This window comes from Pithys albifrons, chromosome 5, assembly GCF_047495875.1.
Source record: "Pithys albifrons albifrons isolate INPA30051 chromosome 5, PitAlb_v1, whole genome shotgun sequence".
In the NCBI taxonomy this organism is placed as follows: Eukaryota; Metazoa; Chordata; class Aves; order Passeriformes; family Thamnophilidae; genus Pithys; species Pithys albifrons.
Genome location: NC_092462.1, coordinates 32,374,752 through 32,396,783, shown reverse-complemented (window position 1 = coordinate 32,396,783; position 22,032 = coordinate 32,374,752). Strand labels below are relative to the sequence as shown.

At 35.2% G+C, this 22,032-nt stretch overlaps 1 protein-coding gene across 3 annotated transcripts in view; it reads right to left on the bottom strand.

Annotated features, from left to right (window-relative positions):
* Positions 1 to 22,032, bottom strand: part of GLRB (glycine receptor beta) — a 51,706-nt gene that overhangs the window by 19,512 nt on the left and 10,162 nt on the right. For all 3 annotated transcript variants that reach the window (XM_071556147.1, XM_071556148.1, XM_071556146.1), the window contains exons 3-8: positions 19,260 to 19,366; positions 16,725 to 16,792; positions 9,475 to 9,704; positions 6,020 to 6,102; positions 3,238 to 3,378; positions 676 to 828 (exon numbers count right to left, since the gene is read on the bottom strand). In XM_071556147.1, the coding sequence (XP_071412248.1) occupies positions 676 to 828; positions 3,238 to 3,378; positions 6,020 to 6,102; positions 9,475 to 9,704; positions 16,725 to 16,792; positions 19,260 to 19,366 (782 nt within the window). The remainder of the gene's footprint in view (positions 1 to 675; positions 829 to 3,237; positions 3,379 to 6,019; positions 6,103 to 9,474; positions 9,705 to 16,724; positions 16,793 to 19,259; positions 19,367 to 22,032) is intronic.

The following is a 22,032-nucleotide window of genomic DNA, read 5'->3' as shown; positions in this document are numbered from 1 at the left end:
TAGAAGCATCAAGATGGAAGAGCCTGCTCCTCTTTTCACTGAGCTCTTGGGGTCAACAAGTTTGGTCATCCCAGAATTGGAGTCCTGTGCACAATTGAATTTGTCAAGATAATATTGTTTTTAGTAACTCTGTGTCCTACCATTTCATAATAAATGGAGGACCTGCTTGCTATGTTGTGCTGAGCAGCATGACCGCATGAGCTTTAGTACTCTCATGAACTGAGTCTCTAATGAAATAAAGCCAATTAGGTAACAAGAATGCTAGTTCTGTTCCAGACATCATTATGTCTCTATTAATCTTCAGAAAAACCACTTGAATAGGTAGCTATTTAGAGCCTTACTCATCATCCTGCTTTCTTTCTGATTATTCAAATATTCAAATTCCTATAAATTTCATATTGCCACAGTTTTTGCAGCATCACCCATACACAGACAAGGTCAGATTTGTCCAGCTTGAGAGGAGCAGAGACATTGTGCTTTGTTACACCAATGCTTGAATTACTATCAAGTGAAATCTTAATGTGGAGGCGGATTTTACAGGACTAGGAATGAGATTTCACTGAAAATGATGAGTAGATAATGGAGGTGAAGTTGCTTTCAGGGGCCAGTGTCATGATGTTGAAGCAACTAAGAGTGGCGTTAAAGTGGATTGTGACAGTATGCGAAAACGGTTACCCAGTGGGACTCTTGCAGCACTTGCGTCAGGATTGATCCAAAATGACAGCCAGGATAGAACAACAATTAGCAGTGTAGGAGCATAAACACCCATCATGTAAAATCCAACTTGTCTTCTTAAAGTGAAGATTACTTCTACACAAGTGTAATAACCTTTAAAGAAATAAACACATAGGTGTTTAATGTCCTTTGCAGGTGAACCTCTGATCCATATCTTTCAGGTCTTTCTCTAAGAGCAAACGTTCAATCATTTGATTTTCCTTATAAACAGAAAGGGGTTAATTTAAAAAAAAAAATTAAAATTCAAAAGACAGATCTACATAACCACAAAGTGTGGTCAGGCTGTGCTCTTCATCTTCTCAAAGCACACCAGTAGTAAGCAGCTAGTGACTCTTATCTTGATGCTGGCTTCAGGATGCACTCCAGGTAAAACCCATGGACTTCAGCAGTCCTACTAGCTTGAGCTTCCCTGGCAATCCTACTTAGCATTAATTTCTGCAAAAAGTGGAATTAAGAAATATTAGTCTAGAAAGTTTAGAATGGAAAGAGGGGATCAGAATGAGACTCTAATCAGAGGTTTTTCCAGTACTGAAATCTGGTACAGGTGACTTCGAAAATTGGTACAGATTTTTTTAAAAAGGCTCTAGAAAAGTTCTAAATTTTGCAAACAAGGAATACTGCATCAAATATTTAAAAATGAGGATCTAAAGCACACAAACATTTCAGAAGATACCTGTTAAGATTAACTCAGTCAGAAAAAAGGTTACAGGTACAAGAGGTTTTGCTGGAGATAAATGTATCAAGAAGTCTGATAGTCAGAAAACAAAATCTGTTAATATTTTCACTCAGTTAGCAGAACAGGCATTTTTATGTTAATAGTAACACAACAGTGTTACTATTTTATCACAAAGGAAAGGCATTCCAATATTATATTAGAACAACTTCAAAATTCAGATTGGACCATATTTATCATTCCAGTTGATGCAAAGTGGATTTAGAAGTTAGAATCTGTCAAATAGTTCTCCATCTTCCATATTCTATCAGTTAAGTGCAGTACAATGATAAGTCATTTTAAAAGTGCTGTTTGGGCATACAAACACCAAAACAACAACATAATAAAATAATAAGGAAAAACATCCTTATGTAGAAGACGCTATTCTGTATTTTATAGTTCATTCTATCATCTTCAGTGATCTGTTGGCTCAAATGCTTTCCCTCTATAGTTTCTGAATAGCTATCTTTTTAATCTTTTAGATTTTATTTTCAAATGAGGGATGATCTTCTAAATCATTGTTTGTTTGGGAAATGCATTCTGTATACCTTCACTTGAATAATATTTCATCAGACAGAATATGGCATTTATTGCTCTCAAACAATAGCATTTATTTAGCTCTCAAGGATCTATTTGTTATCTATCATACAACTGATGAATAACAGGCAATTTATAAATATAAATACTCAATTTACTGCCACAAAATCACCCCAAATCTGGTGACCTTTTTCCAAGTTAGGTAGGTATGCTAAAACATCATTTGAAACAAATAGGCAGGAAAAATTAAGTTCTTTGAAACTGACAGGAATCTCCTACATAAGCCATAATTTTGAAAATTTTCTCCTTCATGCAACACTTCTCTTGATTTTCTGGCAAAATCCTTAGTTGAATTAATTTTAACTCTGTGTGTGAAATCTGCTTTTTTAAAAAAATACCTTCAGCATAAGAACTTAAAGTAAGTTAAAAAACTGAGCATTTAAAACACTGTTTAAAAATACTTCAGAGTATCAAAATATTCCGCTCACATTACTGAAGTATTAATTCCAGTTTTGATTATGACATTAAACAGATATTATCAACTAAAAAATTTGCAATAAAAGAATTGTGAAAACTAAAAATTTCATCTTTTAACTGAAAGTGCTCTCATGTTCTTTCTTTAATGTTGAAAGCACACACACAAAAATGAGAGCATTTTGCTAAGCATTTAGCACAGTGTCATTTAACTTGTGGTTGCAAGTTGTGGAAACTTGGGAGAACACCACTGATTTTCATGGGATTAAATAAATACAGGGCTGAGGTTGTAAGCAGCTTTCTATAATGATAGACTTTCCAAAACACTTAGGGAAAGGAAGAACCCGCAGGGGAAGCACTTGAAGTTACCCTTTAATACTCCCATGCATGAAACAAAAGTTGAACCAGAAGATCAGAAGTTCCCCACATTGCTGCAACTGACATGATTCTGTGTGAATGCTCTTTCAGAAAGGTTAGGCAGTTACAAACATAAACAGGTATTAGAACTGTAGAAACAATATGGTGATACAAAGATCATAAGATATTTAAGAAAAACCAAAACAAACATTTAATCCCATCTTCAATTTAGATGTTTCTATATTTCTATATTTGAATGAGTTTGTAGAAAGTTACCATTATATGAACTACTTATTAGTTAAAAGTAATCTATTTTATCCCATGAAATGTAAGACATGGACTGGGATATTAACCATTAACTATAAACAGTAATTGAAGGAAGCATAAATGTTTTTACCAAGGGGATCACTTAGATTACATACCTGTGCCTTTGTAATACTTGGTGCAGTTACCGTATTCGATATCCTCCTTTTTAATATCAAACTGAGGCAGAGCAATTTTCTCTAGCTGTACAGGATCTCCAGACTGCCAGATAAATCGTAAGTCATCAGTTGTGTAACCAACTACAAGAACAAAATAATAAGTGTTTAAAGAACCACCTCAATCAGACTAACTTCCACAAGAGAATCTAGCATATTTGTACCATTTTTTTCAGTGCTTTTCTACTTCCCTTTCAAAGAAATAAATAAATACAAAAATTAAATAAGCTGAATTTTTACGTAGGCCTAAATTAGGCTTGGTGGGTGGAATATGACATTATCAACCATATAAGGCTGACTAAGAGGTGTTTGTTACAGTGTATACTGTTTAAACAAAAAACCAAAAGTTCTATTATCCATAGCTTTCAAGCCTCCATTTTCATTCATACTCTACTTCAGCAAAACATGAAAAATATACTGAATTTTAACAGCACTCTCCATTACTGTGACAAATCTTGAGTTTTGTGTAAAACAACCTCTCTGGTTATTCGTTCAGACTAAAAGCCCTGGTTCATGAAAGCATTGCCATTCACAAATTACTTGATCAGGAATTTGAGGAGATGTGTAATCTTACAGAAAACAGTTCAGTGCCTTCATGGCCTTTTGAGTATGGACAGATTTCAGCACACCTCTGAGTTTCTAAATCATGATATACACAGCACTACCAAGTGAAAGGCAGAGAAAGTTAGCCTCACAATATTGAAGCATAAAGCAATACTGATTAAATATGTGAAGTCAGAATCGTGATTTTACTTGCCAGTTTTTTGCTACCTTCTATTAAAGATTAACTTAATTCAAATGGAGATAATATGTGTTAGATAGGAACAGAGATGAGGAAATACAAAAAAGATGGAGTTACAATGCAGCCTTTTGCAGTTCAAAGCCCTTAAAAAATGTTTGAACAGCCATTCTTTTTCTGGAGGCATTATTTTTTTAACATTTTAAAAACAGCTGATTAAAAAATTGAAACTGTTCATAAGGTAATGTCTCTATGATTCACAACAATTTAATAAAAATCAAAATGTCTCAAAGCCTTATAATGAAAGATAATATAAAAAAATAGTTCTTTTAATGCTTCATTCGTAAAATTAGTCTCACCCCCTTCCAACACACAGCATATCACAAAACTGCCAAGATGCCTTATGAAAAAAATTACTGGAGAGTGAAATTTGTGTCTATAGAGAATGTGTAAAGCAGGGATCATAACTGTGAATATGAGAACAGCTTATTAAAAACTGGTGGCCTTTTTTGCTTATGAAATCTATCAAGTAGAACCAAAATACTGGTTTGAAAATAATCTAAGAAGAACAAAACTGCCAATTGCTGAGAGGGAAAGAACTGAAGGGCCAGACAGGAGATTGTGGGTACCACTCATACTTCTGACAATGGAATTAAAAGGTACAGGAAAGTTTAGTGCACACTGTCTTTCCAAAGAAGTAAATTCATCCTGAACTTGAATATATTAACTTAGTATAATTTTTTTATGAGTAGTACATCCTTGAATAACAATATTGCAATGCTGGTAAAGCAACCTGAAATGAGAAATTTTGAGCTAACTTCCATTAATATTACTGTCTAACTCCAATTGAACCCCAAACTGATTTGAATTTATTCTAAGAGTTTACTTCAGCTAATGTGCATACCTAGTAGTAATGAGAAAAACTATGTACATATTAATTCTAAATATAAATGCCTGAAACCAAAAACTAAACTTTAGAACTCTATTATTATTATATTATTTTTATTATTGCTACTACTACTACTACTACTACTACTACTACTACTACTACTACTACTACTACTACTACTGCCCCCATTGTCCCAGTGCAATACCCTGACTAACTTTGATTAACGTTGTTCTTTCTTCACTTGTGACTTCCTTTCCCTAAGCTCACTTTCCTTGGAGTAAGCGCTGGACAAGTTTTTGCATTACAGCAGGAACAGTCTGGAGACAGCCACTTTCCTTCTCTCTGCTCCACACTCGCCCTTATTCAGGAAAGCAGAATTACCATGAAAGTGGGATCATCAGGGATCAAAGTGCTGGAAAAAGGCTGTAGCTGAGTAGGCACTTGTGTACTTGCGGCATGGGAAAGAAGATGAGTTTCAGAAACATTTTGTCTGAAACTTACAGCATGGCATGAAGCCCTTCAGAAATGAGACCTGTCCACCTCCTCGTAAGATTAAATCACTTGGGAATCAGGGCAGGATTGGTAAGGAATAGACACCTGACTACATCCACAGCACATCTTGAAACCACTTTGAAAACATTTCATACTAAATGATCTCATTGCTTTGGTATCAAATACATTTCCTTTCCTACCGTATCAAAGGAGTTTCAAACAATACCATTCATCATCAATGCAAAGGGGACCCCCAACAACCTCCAAAGCAGCACAGGCTGCGGGGGTTAAAACTACCTTGGGAAACCATTTTTTTTTTCCCAAAAGATATATGTTTCCATTTGCCTAAGTTTATTGTAAATGTTTTTATAAAACTCCCCAGTTGTCATTATGGTTGACAGCAAAAGCTAAAACCAAGAATGCTCAGTGCCATAACTGTAAGAATTATCTTTGATAGGGAAATGTACATTGGTAGAAACCAGTGCATATCAATTTCATGATTCATTAAAAATGTTAACATGAACAACACAGAATTGATAATTTTTGTTTGATTCTCATGCATGCCTAGAAAAGAACTGTTTTTCTGCTCAGAATAATTTACATACAGCTTTCCAATTGCATCTTGCAGCGTTGCGTATCCATAGGAAACAAGGTCAAGTCCAAAGGGCATGACAGAGTAATAGACAACCTGAAAATACAGAAATAGGATTTAAAAACAGTGTGAGCTGCCATGTAAGCAATAGATGGCCATAAGAAAGAAAACAAATCACAGGTATATGGTTTTTATCTTCTAAAATAGAAGAAACAAAATTTAAAGTTATAACTGACAGTTTGAAATAAGAGTATAAAATAAGAGAATAAAACTTTATGGAGGACTTTAAACACATAGCAGTTCACAAATTAGAGAACTACTAATACAAGAAAAAATACGTATAGGTTGTAAGTATAACCTAACCAAATGTTCCTACAGAACAGAGTTCTGTCTCCAGCAGTAGCCAATGACAGACTCCCAAAAAAGAATATGATACTTTGGCAACCTGGAAATGTTATTTTGCCAGATATCCAGCAGCATCCTAAAAGTAGCACCTCAAGGACTCCTTAAATCAGAGGTGATGCTCCACTATTTATGGGACCTTGACAGAATTTTTTGTCTCCAAAAAGTTCTTTTGCTTCTGGTTGATTTCTGGAATCTATGTGTCCTGGTTTTGGCTAGGACAGAGTTAATTTTATTCCTAGCAGCTGGCACAGTGCTGTGTTTTGATTCGGTGTGAGATTAATGCAGACAACATATTGATGCTTTGGTTGTTGTTCAGTACTGCTTACCCTAAAACAAAGACTTTTCAGTCTCCTGTGCTCTGCCAGTGAGCAGGTGCACAAGATGGGAGGCAGCAGGGAAGGGATGGTCAACAGGTGTTGAGCAACTGTATTCTGCATTACTTGTTTCTCTTGGGTTTTATGTCTCTCTCTCTCCCTTTCCTTTTTATTACAATTATTATTAGCATTATTACTACTATTATTTTCATTTACTTTGCTTCAGTTGTTAAACTGTTCTCAAATTACAACTTTTATGGGCTTTCTTTTCCTGCTTCTCCTGCCCATCCCACTGGGACCGGAGGGGAAAGGGGAAGTGAGCAAGCAGCTATGTGGTACTTAATTTGCAGCTGTGGTTAAACCATGACACCATGTAACCTTTAACATGGACAGCATCTTGCAGCAAAGAACACCATAGCTTAGCTACACACACTAATAATCTACTTTTTATCTATCCTGAGTCTGTCTCATGGTTCTTTTACTGGAAAAGAAAGCAAAATATTAGTGTCCATCTATTTTCTCTGTGCCATTTGTGATTTAGAGATCTCTATTCCACCACCCAATGATCTTGTTTTTCCAGTGTGAAAAGTTCTGCCTTGCTCAGTTGTTCTGTACCTTTGACAATTCTTACCGCCCTTCTTTCCAGTGGGAAGACCAGAATTGCACTTGGTATTCAAGATGCAAGTATAGTATTCCTTTATGCAGTGGCACAACACACTCTTTAATCTCTAATACTTCTAGAATTCAACTCACTTTCTCAAACAGTACTGAGCTATTAGTTGACATTTTAGAGAACCAGCCATTATTGCTCACAGATTATTTTCTTAGCTGATAAAAACCACCTCAAAACCAATTAGGTTTTATGTGAAGTTAAAATAATTTTTTTCCTCGTGCATCACTTTCAGTTATTTACATTGAGGTTCTTCTCATACTTGCTTCCTAGTCATTAGATTGAATCGTGGTTCTCATTGTTGTCTCTTATGTTTACTGTTCTGTGTATTTTGGTATCAGCAAAAGCGCTTGCAAATTCAGATTTCCAGAGGATTTATATTGAAAAGCATAAAACCCAGAAGAGATTTTTTTTTGTGGGACTCTTTTGCTTACTTCCTCTGATGTGAGCACCAGTTGCTTATTCCTGCTTTCAGTTTCCTAATTCTTAACTATTTGTGCAAGGGCTTTCTCTCGTGGGGATTTTGTCATTCAGGTATTTTGGTAACTGGAGATTCTTTCGCTTATACGTGAGAATATCTTTGTAAACTAAAAATACAAGACACAGATATTATATATTTTTAAAATATCATCAAAGCACAGTACCTCAAAAACCTATTCTTCTCTGCATATGTGTCGCCTAAGAACACAACGTGTTATTAAAATAAACAGCATATTTCTAGACGATGACATTAATTTAAAATTTTGTTGAATTGAGTTTCGTTACTTGCAAGTTTTCAGAGAATAATTTTTCCATCAGAAACACTCCTATTAGTATTCACTCAATATTCACTAATCATGAACCTAACCTTCCGAGCTCATTCATGAATAACTGTAACTAGGAAAAATACTTGAAAAAGGCTTCAGTGTTTCATTTAACATTTGCTGTTTCAAATAAGAAGCTTTTTTCAGAGCTGAAAGTGATTTTCTATTTTGAAATATTAATTTCCACACAATTCAAAACGTGCTGCAGAAGCAACTGAAATCAAAACCAGGACCTTCAGAGCAAGCCAAATGGGCTTTGATTGCCCAGTGTATTTTCTTTTCTGATCACTTTCAGCAAAAGTCTTGAGACTGACTTTTCTCATCCTGATTTGACATGGGCAAAAAAGAACGTAGTCTCCCATCTTGTTTCTCTTTTCTATCCATTTCTAGTACAGGAAGAAATAGCTCATGTGACCCTGACTTCTGAAGGAGTACCCTCTTAAAAGTAAAGCTACAGTATATTTGGATAATCATTTTTACCTCTATCAGGGCAATATATTCCAGTTAACAGCAGAAGAAAATTCACTCGTGTTAGGGAATTGAGCCTACAAATCATTGGTTCTATAAACTCTCCATATCTGTAATTCACTATGACATCCTTTTTAGTCAACAAATTTGCTGTTTTCCATAAATGACAATCTTTGTACCATTGTGTATACATTTGATAAACCAAGTCAAACCAGAAAAAAGTATATCTTAATTGTAATTAAATTGAATAGTATTTTGGGGTCTTACACAAAAACCCAATATCCATTCAGGCATAGAACTTAATCAGGATTATTTCATGGTACTTTTACAAAATATTTGTAGTCACAAATTTTTCAATTTTTGCCTTTCCCTATACCTTTAGTACGTAATCATCACTTGCTTTAGTTAATGTAGAAATTCAAGTGGTGTGAAAAATATATTCTTTTGCTGAAGGTTTTGTTTCAGATACCTTATCCACTTCATTATGCTTCTAGGAGTCCAAGCAATTATCAAGGGGGTTTAAATTTTATTTCCAATAAAACATAAGTTTACTTACTGTCTTAGCCTAACATGACATACAAAAATAGATACACTTCAAATTTCTTGTACCTACAGTGCCATCAACTGATATGCTTTAAAACATCTTCATCTAGATTCTTTACACATATTAAATTTATAGTAATATGGTTTAAAAACTGTCATATAAATTTAATTAGTAGCAAGTAATATTATGTTACTAAGTCTAATACAGCATATGTATTTTATATAAAGTCATTGATAAAATAGTAGAAATATGTAAATAAAATACCTCATGCTGACCAGGACATCTCCATCCCGAAATATAAAAAGAAGGATATTTTCCTGTGTGACATCATGGAAGTTAGCATTTTTTTCATTTGCAAAGAATAAGTCTGGCTTCCAAAGACACTTGAACATAGTTGGGTCCACTGTCAGTGTATCTGAGCCTCTCCAGTCATTGGGCAGTTTCAGTCTGGGATCATTCCACTTCTGTCTTAGAAAGATATTGACTCTATAATCCTGATGGGAAGAAGAAATAAATGTTAGACTAGCCAAAAGTCTAGAAAAAAAAACCACAGAGAAATAATACTGTTCTATCAGACCCTGAAGAGAAGAACAATTTATGTCCTGATTTTTCTATCAGAAAGACAGCAATCACTACTCAAATGACATTAATGAGTGTTATGTTTAATAGACTTTACTTCAAATAGGTAATGTCTCACTCATGTTTTGAATATAGTAACTTTCTTTAAACAAAGGATCAAATGACCAAATTGCTGCTCGAATCATTTTTGCATCTCCTCAAGAATAGCCCCCTGTTAACCAGGCACCGAGAAAAGCAAGCAGCAGGGCAGAGAGAGGCCACAGCTTGACTACACTAAATGGCTGCAGGCAGCAGGCACAATATCACTTCTGTCAAGATATCCTGTTATTGGAACACATATATTTTCAGGCTAATGAATCAAAAGCAAATTTGCAGGTGCCAACTTCTAAGATAAGAATGGAATTTGTCTAGAGACCTTGAGCTGATGTAGAAGCAAGAGAAGAAGCCTGCAGAAGCTCTGCAGAAGAATACATCTAAAGAGCCTTTCTATAAAGTTAGAAAAAGTTATATAGAAACTGCTTAGATCCAGCAATTTTATGAAATGTATATTAATATTTAGCTATAGCTGTGCGTTGTTAGATAGTTTGGATGGTGTGTGTAAGTTTCAGAATTGTGTGTAACTGTGTGGAAATATAGTCCTGTGTAAAGCTCTTCTTCTAGTTAGCACACCCTTGTGCAGAAGACGATAAAAGTATTAATGTAAACACAGTGGGCCCTTAGTTCTTCTGTTCTGCTTCTTGCCACAATTCCTCAAGTAGCTGTACCCTGTGACGAAGAGGACCATGAAATAAACTACCAGAAAAGAAAACCCCCAAATTAAATGCAGTCAAGTGTTTTATTTAATGATAGAGGTAGAAGCCGCTTAAAGCCTCACGAAAGGCGCATTGCAACTGTGTCTGTGGAGAATTCAGGTGTCACGACAACTGTGAGTGCCAATTCCAGTTTATTCTCCATTTGGTTAAGTGGCCCACTGATGGCAAAATATCACACTATAAAGGCAGAAAACAGACCAGGCAGATAACAGATTTTACACTACACACCCAAAATACAGCCTCAGACCTTCTAACAGTGATCTGAAACTATTTTAGTAACAGGAAAACTGATGCCAACTTGCAACATGAGTACTGAGGTAGCAGGTATGAAAGGAGAAACAGAATCAGACTCAAAGAGAAAAAAGGCTTTACAGAGGAGACCTTCTTTTGGATTCAACAGGACTCTTGCTGAAGGATGGACAGTAGTAGAGCCATGCTTGATGAGAACCTATTTTTTTCTTTTGGGCATTGGAAGAGCATGTGTCTCAAGGCAAAACAATACCCTGCATACCCTTAGTGAAAGCTGTGTGGATCCAAAGGAAAAATCTGACCCAGCATGTCAGTTATGTTTTTTCAGTCTTATCTCTAAGTATTCTTGCTTTTTACATTTGCATTTAAGCCAGTACCTCTTTTTTATGGATATGTAAAATAGGCAGGTCACATACAGAAAAAGAATAAGGGTATTGTTGAAATAAAGTTAAAAACCCAAAACAAAAAAATCAAACCACTATCTATAAGATAATTTCTATCTCCAGTCTTCCTAGTTGCCTTCTATGGTGTGCTTTGTTTTTTCATAATTGTCTATTAGGTACAAAGCCTCCTGAGATAAGGACTGTGTCTTCCACAGTAGTGAAAATACTGCTACTGCTTTACAATTATCGCAAAATGCTAGAAATCTGTGAGTGAAGGTTCTTACATATCATTTTTGGTTTGTCAAGGTATTCTGCATACAAACTAATTTTATGAAGTTGTTTATCTTACATCTAAATGTCCTTTACACCTTATTTGTTGATACATGAGTTACATTCTGTTGCATTTACTGCATTTACATTCCAAAGACAGTCATGCTAACTTCAACAGGAAGGAGTTCACTTGGCTGAGACCTCATGCATAATAATTTACTCTGTTGATTTACCTTGTAAATTAAAATACAGTCCCATTTTTTTCCATGTCTAGTTCACCAGTCAAATCAGACCAGATATGTTATTAAACTATACTGTGTAATATTTTTCCTTACTGCATTGTAAGGAAAAGTGAAGCATCAAAACTAGGTACTTGTTACTTGTTGGTAGCCCATTTTGAGAAAAGGATACATTGTCTGACTCTTATTTATATAAAGACCTACACTATCTTGCCAAAGTAAAGAAGAAACAAAAAATCATTGTTAATATGAAGTGAATTTGTACTGGAAGGCTCTCACAGAGAAGCTACAGAACCAGAGGGAATTCAGGTCATTATCTCATAAAGCATCTTTTCAATTATATGTATATAATTGAAAATTTTCTTTACTTGCTTCTTGCAAAGTGCCCATTCCATATGCACTGTTTGTGTCTCTGAAAAATATTACTCTAAACCATACAAGATAAATACTGCATACTATTCATGCTCACAAGCATTACACTATTCATTGCACCAAAGTCAACCTTCCCATAAACAAGTGCATTACCCTAATTTTAACAAAATAAGATGCCTTCTCAAATCCACAGGCAAATGATAAGTAATGCCCAACACTTGCCTTCAGCTCACCCGTTCAGTAGAAGGAGATGTTTACATCATTGAAAAGCAGAATACACTAGCAAAATAAGAACTGAAACTAAGATCAGGTGGATGATATTTTATTTCTTTCATTGCTCTATTAAAAATGAACTTAAATACACCAAACAATGGGATGTTGTGACATTTATAGAACTTGATTCTGTTCCCATTTAACTCAATGGAAGAAAAAATCCCATTAGTCTAAAATAGGTAGTTTCGGGCCTGGACTCAAGACTTGGAACAGGAGTACCTGGAGATGAAGACCATCACATTCTCGAGGCAACACAGAAAATGTAGAAGGAAGCAAAAAGACATCACAAACTGTGGCTAACCAGACAAAAATGTGCAGAAGGGTTGCTTCTTACATGAACATGAACTAGTACAGCATCTGGCAGCAGTGCAGATCATGATCTGATATAAATCTATTTTGAAAGAAGTCTGCAACCATTCTTCTCAAATTTACATGATGAATTTTAAGATTCAGTACAATTAGATTCAACAGGGGCTGAAGAAGCAGTCTGTATGAAACACATGGTCTTCCTGCTGTACATTCAACAAACATTTTTTGAATATTGCAGTGTGATTGGCATTTTATAATAAAGGAGAGCCAACTAGCAACAGAAAAGCCTGAAACTAGGGGCAGAGGGTGGAAGAGATATTCATCAGCATTAGAGCTGGGAGGACGAGTCAGGTAGAAAAAACCACAGAAGTATTCTACAGGGCTTTGTTTTCCCATGTAACTCCAACAGAAGGCAAGTTGTTTTCAAGGAAGCTGAAAGGGGAGGCATTCTAGGAAATATTTCAAATGCAGCCTACTAAATAGTGGTAATGTGGCCAGAAAACCTCCTCAGGCCAGAAAACAGGCATAGCCTATGCATCTCTGCAAAATGGAACGCATAGAAAATCATGAAAGCCTTTCTACATAAACTGCAGTCATGCAAAGAAAGGAAGCATAACAGTGATTTTTTTTTGATAAAAATAGATTTCTTTTATAAAGTAGCAAATCTCATTTTTAAGATTGAAGTAAGGAAACTTAATTTTTGTTTATATACATGAATACTAGAAGGATCTTTCTGCAATTTTTAAAATAAAGGAGAAGGAAGAAGTGGTGATTTGTCATTTAGGCCAGTAAAGAAAGGTCACACTGCAAGTAAAAACCCTGAATATAGATTCTGTAGACAGAGAGACAGATCACCATCACAGCTAAAATATTATAATCCTGTGGGCATTTATATGAGAAACTCTATATCCCTAGGAATCCTTGACTGATCATCCAGTTTAAAACAGTTTTTAAATGTGACATAATCACATTAACCCATAAATCTGCAGTATGAAAACATGTGTGCAAAATCAGATGCAAAGTTAGCAAGTGGTCTAACGATCTAGAAGGAAACAAGTTACAGGATTCAAGATAAAGAGAGCTTACTGGAAGGTAGCTCTGGCATAAGCTCTTCTCCATTTTATCTGTACAAATTCTGATTCTCTTTGTAGTTAACTAATCTTTTTGTTTAGTTTTTTTGTAGATAGCTTGCTTCACAACTGTGGAAATATTGCAATTCTTTTGAGTATTCAGTAACAGAACATGAACACTACCCTTTCTAGATTTTCCATCAGATTTGCCCTTCAGATTCTTCACAAGAGCTTGTTTAAAGCAATACAGGCTTCTGAGCATAGGATCCACACTGTGGGTACTATCCTGCTTTAAACCAATATAACTTCAAATATTTCAATGCTTTTCTATAAAAAATCTCCCTTCTCTCTTAAAACTGAGCAGATTCTACCTTCATGGGAGGTAATATCTACTCTTCTTTACTGAGGATGAACCAACTGCCTAGCTAAGAATTCAATTATCATGGAACCAGGACAGCACACAATGCCTTTCTCACTAGCACTCTACTCATTTGTTTGTTAGGCCTTCTACCTCCACCTCACTTCCAGTCATCTGGCACCCATGGTTATTTTTCCCCATACTACCATCACCCAAAAGAAGGAATCATTGCTTTGGTATGGCTATAGCAGAACTTTTTAAACCCACAAAGATTTTGCAAAAACTTATTAATTCAAATATTAGCACCAGAAGTGGCTACAGAGATGAAAATCATCACAATACTTCATTTACTGAAATATTCAGAAATTTCATAGATTTTTGTATCAGTAATGATATCACTCCAACCACTTTAGTCACTTCTGGGAATTTAAGAGACAGTCAAGAAATCAATATTCCTCATAATTCCCACCAATCCAGGCGACAGGGCAGATGTAGACAGCCACTCTCTTCTCCAACACTAAGGAATCTTTTCAGCAGTTCTGATACTCCTGCAAATGTTTCCTTTTCTGAATGCAAGAGTCCCCCGAGGTCCTTCATAGACTTGGTGCCTCAGCTCTGGGAAATACTTTTCCCATGATTTTGGAGGTCCAAGTCTTTTCCTAGCCTAAGGGACCCACTTCTACTGTCTGATGCATTACCCAGACCATCCGAAGACAAGTACCAACCTAACCCCAAGAGAGCAGGACTAAATGCCCACTACAGCAGGAGATGTTTCCCATGATACATGAAAGAACAGTTTGACTGTTTATTTTTTCAGTGTTGCCTGTGATATATTAAGGCCGTCTAGAAGTAATCCAGATTTCCCATAAACATGTCTAGCTATCACGGTGATCAGCAGGACATAGAATCTAAATAAAAGCATAAATTAAAGTCAGGATCATGTCTGAAGTTCTGATATATGGAGGAGAATATGACCTATCTTACATAACATCCCAGTAAATATGTGAGTGACCCTATCAGAAAGCCACAGGCAGGCATACTTAAATTTTTTGGAGGGGGTGAGGGAAGCACACCCCCTTACATTCATGTTTTGTTACTATTTGAATCTAGGTGAATTGTAAAAAAGCCTCTGTAAAAGTCACTTTTGAAAGCATGCAATAAATTTCAGAAACTTCAAAGGGCCACCTGGCCTAATATACTTGACATCTTAGACACTTATCTCACTGCTACTTTCCTGCTCTTCCTCCCTGCCCCTCTTTAAACTTGAGTCCTCTTTTTGTTTTCAGAAGTAGATCTTGGGGCATCTTCAGCAAAATCAATTTTTTTGTTTTAATACCACTTCTCAGTAATGCCATTAGTTGACTTTTTATCATTTGCAATCAAATCTGAATCTTTACTTATTGCTAGGTAAAGAAACAGAAATTTCTAGCCAAGCTGTTCACTGTTTCAGTTACCTTCTATGCTCCACTTCGAGCAGCTCCGAGGTCCCACTGAAATGTCATTAAGGTAACATGTATGTTGGTTCTGCATTTTAAGTGGCACTTCCAACATCAACAGAATGTGTTTTATTTTTTTTAGTGGGTTTAGTGTTTCTCTGCTATTATGAGTCAGAATACTGCTTTAGTCACAGCATTAAAAAAAGCAGCTGGATTTTTGGGAACTGCCTCAATGCTTTAGACTCAACAGATCACCAAAGTCATCAGGTAACACGTCAGAATTCCCAGTCTGAGTGCATGCCTTGGGTGTGGCTTCCATATAATGGCATAACATGGTGCACTCCTCTCCTTTTTATACAAAAGTAAAACCCTGATCCAGCCAGAACATCCACAGTTAAATGCATTTTAGGCATTTTTTTGGAAAGTATTTATTGGAAACACCATCACAAAAAAGATCTTCACGTCCCAAGATACTGGAAAGAGTCTTGCTTAAGTGAATCATATTTTGAAATTTACTTTATTTCCTGAAGAAAAAAAATAAGTCAAAATTCAGCAAGGATTTCTTGGTTCTGTTATTGATATGTTGAAATTTTCTGACTAAACTGGAAACATATTTTTAGAAACTTCACTCCTCTGTTTATCTCCCTCACACAGTAAATAAACATGAGTAAGAGACCTATTCCTTGTCTACTCCTTCTTCTATTCCTCTACCATTTACTTCCATCTACAGATCTACATAAAACAGACGACCTATATGTTTCATCCTTATGCATCTTTTTCTTTCATATACAGTCCTAGTGTATTTTTTTGAGTAATACACCAAGCAATCAATATATTAACTCTCAGGAAGACTGTTTAATTCATACTACCAACTGGTTTCTTCCAGTGAACTTAATAACTTATGGAAATAAGTGCATCTCTTGCTTCTTAGAAACTATAGATTTCCTTTCATGTAAATCAGATTCTAGAAGTTACACTACTCTGTGGACATATATAGAGTGGTTTATGGCATTAAGCAGAGTCAGTCAATCACTAACACCATTAACTTAATTCTCAGTGTCTACAAGCACCACAATTATTTCTACTTTATAGTTAATAATACTCAGCCTGAGACTTGATTTAATAAGAAAATCTCCACATGTGCTATAATAATTTCAGTCTTACCATAGTTGTCTCTTGAATTGAACCAAAGCTGTTAATGAAGATGTTAACTGCAACATCAACTGGAATTCCTTTAAAAAAAATAAATTGTAGTTAGCTGCACAATCAGGAAACGTTCCTTCATTTAAAGCTCCTTTATACTGGTGTCAGAACGTAAAATGTTTTTATAGGGTCATAGACAGTTTTCAAAGCCAAGAGAAATCACAAAACCTCTTTTCAACCTAGTGATAAGAAAACAGGGAAAAAAATCCTTAGTCTAGAGAGCTAACCCTAAAGAATTTCATGGACCATAAATCTAAATGAATAATTTTTGAATTTCATGATTTTCTGTTATCACAGAATGCACAAGCCAGTATTACTTTTGCACACTGTGTAATGGATAGAGACAATTCATATTTCTAGAAGCAGACACTTTTAACTGTCAAGGTTAAAATGATGATCTATCATCCCAATTTATGATGAGACATTTATTTATATTTTAAGAGGATATCTCTTTGTGCAAGTACATAACTGCAAAGTATGAATACAGGCAGGTAAAAATTATTGCTTTGAACTTTTGCAGCTGTCCAGCCTTGGTGTGAGAGCACTGGAAAGTTGCTCCATTTAACAATGGTTACCAATTTGCCAAGAAAAATTTCTAGAAGACAGCAGCTGTGAAGATATTATGATGGTCTGGATTTTTTTCTCTTTTCCACAGCCAGGATTCCTGCAGCTGAAGAGGGATGGTGTGACAGCTGCTACATCTGCCCTCTGTTACCCTGGGGGAACTGATTGGCAGTCATTTAATATGGTGTTAACAGGGAGTTATCTCCAAGCGAAGAGAAGTGGCCTGATGGTTGTGAGAACTAATTATGGCCCACTAGTTTTATCTTTTATCTATGTGTTGTGAGTGTCAGTTTGTCCCTATATGCAGGTATCTGATCTCATTTACACTGTGACAAATAATCCAGTGGGTTTCTTCCTACTTTCAGCAACAAGAGATACAAGAATATATGAAGACTGCTTTGGAGCGTAAGCAAATACAGTACAAAGTAATACATGCCTCTTCTAATAGCTTGGTTTGTCTGCAAAAAATACTTTGGTGTACATTTAATATATAAATTCCAACTCATTCTTGTGGTTTGCCAGAAATGTATGAAAATAAAATTTCACTTTTTTCAATTAAGCCAGTTTGTTTTGTTTTGTTTGTTTTTAAAATGAGACTACTTAAATATAATGCTTTTGGTTATCCAATAAGCATAACAATTCTTTTAATGCCTGATGTATGTGACAGGGCACCCATCACATCACTAGTAGCCAAGACTGTAATCTCTCTTCCAGATTTGAACAGAAAGTGCCGTCCAAGAAAATCACTCATGTGTGAGGAATGTTTTAACATGGGCAAACCACTTGTCAGAAAATGTTCTTTTTCTTCCACCTCCCTGTGAGTTAACATTACATGTCCTCCTTTGTCCTTCTATCTAGATTTTTACCAGACTGCCGCAGGGTTATCAAAAATATAAAGAAATCCACAACATGCTTCATGATTACAAGTTGATTATGCAGAAGAACAGGTAGGGAAGAGGCTGAATGTTTATTCTTTGTGACAAGGCTCAGTGCTGAAAACATAGAAATATGGTCTAAAGAGAATAAGAAGCAGTGCACTTGCTGAGAACTGAGTTTAATATGTTTATAAAACAGTTCAATAGAACATCGGAAAATCGCCTCTTCAAAGGCACAATAAAGATTTCAAAATTTTTCACACTAGTAATACTCATCTTAAAATATCTGTCAGTTCTTAGTACACATAAAATTATATGTAAGTTTTAAAACGACAGGACAAATTTATGTAAACTGCATATTCTGTATATAATAAAATTGTCTATGTCTTTTTTCAGAAGGAAAATAATCTAATTTCTGGAAAGTGTAACTTACAGCTGTGTGAGTTATCAGAGAGTTTGCAGGCAATATGTATTCCAACCTTTTCTGCATATGTAAGGAAGTCAAACTTGCCTAAATGGAAGAATCCTACAATACTGACTACCAGGGAGATGTTTTAAAGGCAGAGAATGTGTTTAAATGGATTGCCTATTTGAATTCCCAAAGTGCAAGCTTTATAACTGAAATACCTTTAATGAATTTAATAACTATATGGTTTCCACAGAGTGATACTGTCATCTTAAAGTATGTCTATAGAGAAATTTGATGTTTTAATATAGTGTAAAGAAGAGATACTACAAAAAGTCTAAAATGTAGGTATAAAGAAAGATATTTTTAAAACTTATTCTATAAAATCTATTCCTACTTTTAAAAAGTCTTCTATAAAATAAAAGTAATAAAGCTTCACATACTATTATGATACTGAAATCCTAAAATATTATCTTTCAGGTCGAAAGAATAAATATCTTCTTCAGTTTCACACTATTTAGGGAAATTTTCATTTAAACAACCCCAAACAAATCAAACTGAGGTTGTGAATATTATCTCCACATAAATTTTCTGTGTGTGAAAAAAGTTAAATTCCAAAGATTAAAACAAAGGCTTAAATATCTGACAAACCTTTGAAATTAGGCCTTATCCTGGGATCATAGCTGAGCAATAGCCTATTCAAGATATTGCTCGTAGAATTAGCAGGTACTCTTGCAAGGTCTTCAGCTGATTGCTGCCTGTAAAAAAAAGTTCATTAGTTACTATCAAGACAGGAGCAACTGTGCTCTTAAGCTGAAGTAATTTTAAAATAATGCCATAAATGCCATTCCACAAGCAAAATATATTCATTATTTTCAAGCTCCACGTTGTATAGTCTTCCTTTCCTTGAGATGTTTCAGTGTTTTTCTAGAAACTGTTAATAGCTCTCCTATACCCTATTAAACTTAGAAGTAAATAAACTGCAATTCGTGAATTGTTCCATTGCCTCCTAACATACACATCCAGAGGGACACAATTTCTTCATCAGTAGAAGGCAGTCACCTGAACTATTTTTAGTGACTGTCAGATTAGGAACTTTAGTAACTTGACAGCCACTTTGTAGGTGCCAAACCATGCAGAGGCTTTTGGCAGCCTCCTGCTCTCACATGCCAGTGTCAGCCATTCCATCCAGAGCTGGAGGATTTCATAATCTCTTTGTCAAGTGCTAATGAAAGTTTTGTTTAACACAGAAAACAAGGCTTTGGACTCTCCTCTAGTTTTTCAGAGGGAATTCAAACATCTTCAATTACCTTGCTGCTATTGTGCTGGGTGTTCAATTAATACCATTGCTATAATTAAAAAGAACCTGTGACAGGTAAATAGCTACAAGAGTATATGAAACTGAGTGCAACAAAAATCACTATGTGTTCGTCAGTCCCTGCCCCAGGCACTTTAAGCACCTAGCAGGCTGACAATCATGTAAATGAATTTGTATGTTCTCTGCAGAACCAGTGCAGTGATGGTTTCTGATTTCAGATTCTGTCTCACAATGGCTTTTCCATCCCTGTTATGACTACTCTGGTGACTTTCTGTCATTATAATTTAGCAACCAAGAGGCCATGTAGAAATAAAACAAACTACTTATAGAGGTGTAAGTCATTTGCATCAGCACTATTATCTCTTGCAAGCAAATGCATGAACATATCTAAAAAATGATCCAGTTTATTTCATAAATATTTCCATAATCAGCCTTAGCTGCCATTGACTCCTTTACCCTGTTTAAATTCTTTTTTCATTATTCTCTCCCATTCAAATGTCACTTTGACAGACCCACAATTTTTCTTTATCACAGCTCAGTTCACTGCTTTTTTTCTTCTCATCCTTCAATTTCCTTCATGTCCTCTGAGATTTCTGCCTTTTTAAACATTTATTGAAGACAATACTAACTCTCAAAAGGCTTTTGGCCAGATTAAAAAAAAAAAAAAGCTGCATGAATATATTGATTTCTTCGTTTTAAGATATCCAATTATACTAGCTCCTGTTCAGTATCTTTCTTATGGACTACTGGGAAATTAATTAATTAATAACTGTCAATGCTGCATGATATCACTATTTGATTGAAAACTAGAGATGAGACCTGATCCTACCCCTTGAAGAGCTTTTATGAATAACATCACCAGAAACAACTGGTTTTACTCAGACCATAAGAGAAACAGGAGGAAATGAACAAGATCTGCTGACTTGGTAGCCCTCACTATGCCTTCCTCATGAGATTGAATCTCCTCACTCAGGATATCTCTGAAAACAAAAGCTGCATCCGTTTAGCTATTTTCTTGTATTTGCTTGATGTTATAAATAAGGAAGAAATTATGGCAGTAAAAAAACCACTCAACTCTCCTTGAAATTTCACACTACTCATCACTAATTAGCAGGATAAGTATGCTCTCTGAAGACAACCCAGAGATCTAACTACCAAAAAGTATGCATCCATGATGATAGCACAAACTATAACATACTGGAAGAGAAAAGAATTGAGGAGCAGCATTAAGTGGCTGCAGTTATAAAACCCATCCATCTCTTGCAATAAACACAGTAAAACACCTGTGACATGGAACAACACCCTAGGTGAACTAATTGTTCCAGCAGAACTTATCCAGAGATAAATGGTCTTCTAATAAAATAAGGAAATTTTGACTTTTAGCAACATATGTTAACTTCCCCTAGTATGTTCTGTGTGCAATAAACCTCTGTTAATTTAATGTTAGAGCCATTAAAAAGCAGTATGTGTTCTAGCTCCATTGAATAGTTCATAAATTCACTTTCTAACAATTCTGCCAAGGTTGAGTTTAAAGGTTTTATATCTGACATTGAAATGCAAAAGAACTAATTTATTTCCTCATTTGGTCAGGCAGTTGGACTAGATGATCACTGCAGGTTGCTTTCAGTTGAAATAATTCTATTCTATTCTATTCTATTCTATTCTATTCTATTCTATTCTATTCTATTCATTTTTATATTTGTGTTCAGCTTTCAGTGATGACCTTTATCAATGAACAGGTTGCTACAGAAATATCATAAACCAGCTTTGAATGCTTTTTTTGCAGTTACCACTAATTGGGCAACAGGAAAACATAAATATTTTCAATTTTGTAGCAGGAACAATTCAGAAAAGAATGCTCATTTACCTATTAAAAAGACAGGCAAACACTGTACACTCCATTTTATCTGATACAGAAAGGTTCATGGCACTGCTTTCTTCCAAGTCACACATACTAACATCTAAAACATCTACATCTACAACTACATTTATAAAAGAAGAATCTCCTTAATACAGACAATAGGATTTCTTTCTAATTTATGTATGCCCAGTATAATGAAATATCAAAACAAAACCAAGCACTAACTAATGAGCAAACTGATTTTT